The following is a 2,500-nucleotide window of genomic DNA, read 5'->3' on the forward strand; positions in this document are numbered from 1 at the left end:
TCCATTGAATTCTTTGGTTGACTTTGTTCTTTATGTTACTGTGTGGATCAACGAAAAAACAAGGATTCGAACAGATAACCGAGAAATCAAATGGGTTATGTCATCATCATAACACGAAAGTAAATGATAAGAAGCCCTGGTTGACAAGGTTAACTTACTCTAATAACTCTCATGGGATCAAGCACGAGAAAATCCAAATAAAAAAGTATTGACTAGTGTTAAGTTAAATACTCCATCTGTAATTGAGAAAGTCACTTGCCTATTTCTTCACCATCAGCACGTCATATTCACTCACAAAGGGCACCTCATGGTCTGCCAGAGGGGAACAACCTGCCCAATGACTCACGAAAAATACTTTGCAAAATCTGGCCTACAGCCCTACACGTCCCTCACATGAGAAAATTGCAACTAAACTGAACCCAACTAAACCTCCTTTTGGGCTCAATTTCGTCGTTCAGGTCACATATTTTGGCAAATCACCTAACAAGGAATTTATTGATAAAAATTAGAGACTTCATTTTGTTCTGACATGAAAACGAATATCAAGAAATCGAATGTTTGCTGTATTCTCGCCATGTTTACCAGGTAAACATACATAGTTGATATGCTTACAGAAATGCAATACACGGTATATTGCAACCAGTCATTTTGTTGACGTCTCATGGGGTTTACACAGCGACACCTACCTGGAGTGGAAGAAAACTTTTTTTAAACTTACATTCGGTAAACGTGGATTACGTTAGAGACTGTGATGCATGAAGATTAATGCCTTCCGCAGACAGGTGGCGATGTAAAGCAGCTCTTGTCATGACTCACAAACATGGTAAAAATTGGCAGTTAGATGAGTAGGGTGGACATGGACATTGGCCAATATAGTTGATAATTGATACAACATATTTTCACATTTCTTTTTTTTTCAACATTTGACAAATCAATGTGTTCTTATTCCATTTAAACCAAATCAAATACATTTTTTAAACACTTTTGGCGTGATGAATTTTATATCAGCACTATGACTGGTTGCAACGCTTTGATTATTGACATCATGGAAATAAAATCATGATAATTGTCGCGATGATCAGAGATATATACAACGAGTCAGCCTAGACGTGTGTTTCTGTCCAAGACTAATGCACTACTTCATCAAGACTAGGTAACGTTCCGAGCAAGGGAAGTATTTACTAGAAAATAACGATAAATATAAAGGATGGAACTGGTACCACTGAAGTCTACGGACTAGAAACAACCATTCCCCCAACATCCACACCAGGGAAGGTCTATTGCGGGTTCTTTCTTTTTATTAGTATTGCTACTGCTTTTACTGTTAGCACTGACTGAGCTCTTTTCTGAGTCTCTGCGTGCCCCCGCACCCAGGGGCGTGATGTCACTCACGTCATCATTTAGAGTGTTTTCACTAATGCTTTCCATTTTCCCCAATTTCTTCTGTTCCTTTTCCGCGGCCAGTTTCTTTTTGCCAGCATCGTACGACATACTACGGCCGATCTTAAGTCTGTTTCTAATGCTCGCGGCGCAGCTGTGGCTGGTGGGCAGCAGAGCCTCCTGCTCCGACCCGGACGCCTTGCGGAGGATGCCGTTGGCCAGCGGCATTGGCCCCGAGGCGGTGGAAACCACGTGGTGTTGCGGGTACTGCGGCGTGAGGAGGCCCCCACGGCTGGGGTTGGGGCCTTCACGCGGTTGCTCGTCGAACACCACCGAGTTTGGGCGCGGCCGCGGCGACTCGGGCGTGCGGGCGTCGGGGCCGAGGCGGGAGAGTCTTCTGCCACCTAAGGGGGAGCTGCCACCGGTACTTCCTGGGGTAGTTGGTGTGTCCCCACCCCTGGTGCCGCGGTACAAGGAGCCCGCTCTCAACAGGTGCCCTGCACCCAGGGGAGTCGGGGGCGTACCTGTGCCAATAACGACTCCCGTGCCAGTCCCTCCCCCACCGGGGCCCACCGGGTCGCGGGGATTGTTAGCGTCCCGCGCCCGGGGGACGCCGCTCGTGGAGGAAGGTCTCTCTGGCAGCTTGAGGTTCACTATGCATCTGCTGGAGAATGTTTTTGTGGACTTAGCGGTTACGCGAGTATCGTTGACTGTGCTGGCCTCCGTTCTCGGCCCTGTCTCTCGGCCCTCGATGCGCTCGCAGGACTTATCGCTCGACGATGGCTCTGAACACTGGCCCGAGTCTGGCGAGACGGGCGTGGTGAGATCCGTGTGGGGAGCGTCCGGTGGGGGGGCGTGTGTGGTATGTGGGGTGGGGGGAGGGGCAGGTGTGTGAGGGGGTTTACTTCCCCAATCAGGTACATGCAACTGTGCAGGAGCGTCTCGACCGTGAACTGTCAACACGATACGACACCCTCCCACAGTGACGTACTTGGGCAGCTTCACGTGTTTCTTGAGTTTCATCCGCACGAACCGCTCTCCAGTGTCGACACCCTTGTAGAAGCGACGCTCGAGTTCCCCGATTATAGTGCCAAACGCCGAGAGCAGAATGACCAGCGTG

At 49.0% G+C, this 2,500-nt stretch overlaps 1 protein-coding gene across 3 annotated transcripts in view; it reads right to left on the reverse strand.

The window, feature by feature from the left end:
* Positions 1-2,500, reverse strand: part of LOC122248780 (uncharacterized) — a 192,345-nt gene that overhangs the window by 520 nt on the left and 189,325 nt on the right. For all 3 annotated transcript variants that reach the window (XM_086543500.1, XM_086543501.1, XM_043009074.2), the window contains exon 3: positions 1-2,500. This exon is cut by the window's left edge and continues 520 nt beyond it; it is cut by the window's right edge and continues 1,952 nt beyond it. In XM_086543500.1, coding sequence (XP_086399626.1) covers positions 1,237-2,500 — 1,264 coding nt within the window. In that variant the 3' untranslated portion in view covers positions 1-1,236.

Source organism: Penaeus japonicus, unplaced genomic scaffold, assembly GCF_977035675.1.
Source record: "Penaeus japonicus unplaced genomic scaffold, GWHDUDI00000001_assembly GWHDUDI00000013, whole genome shotgun sequence".
NCBI lineage: Eukaryota > Metazoa > Arthropoda > Malacostraca > Decapoda > Penaeidae > Penaeus > Penaeus japonicus.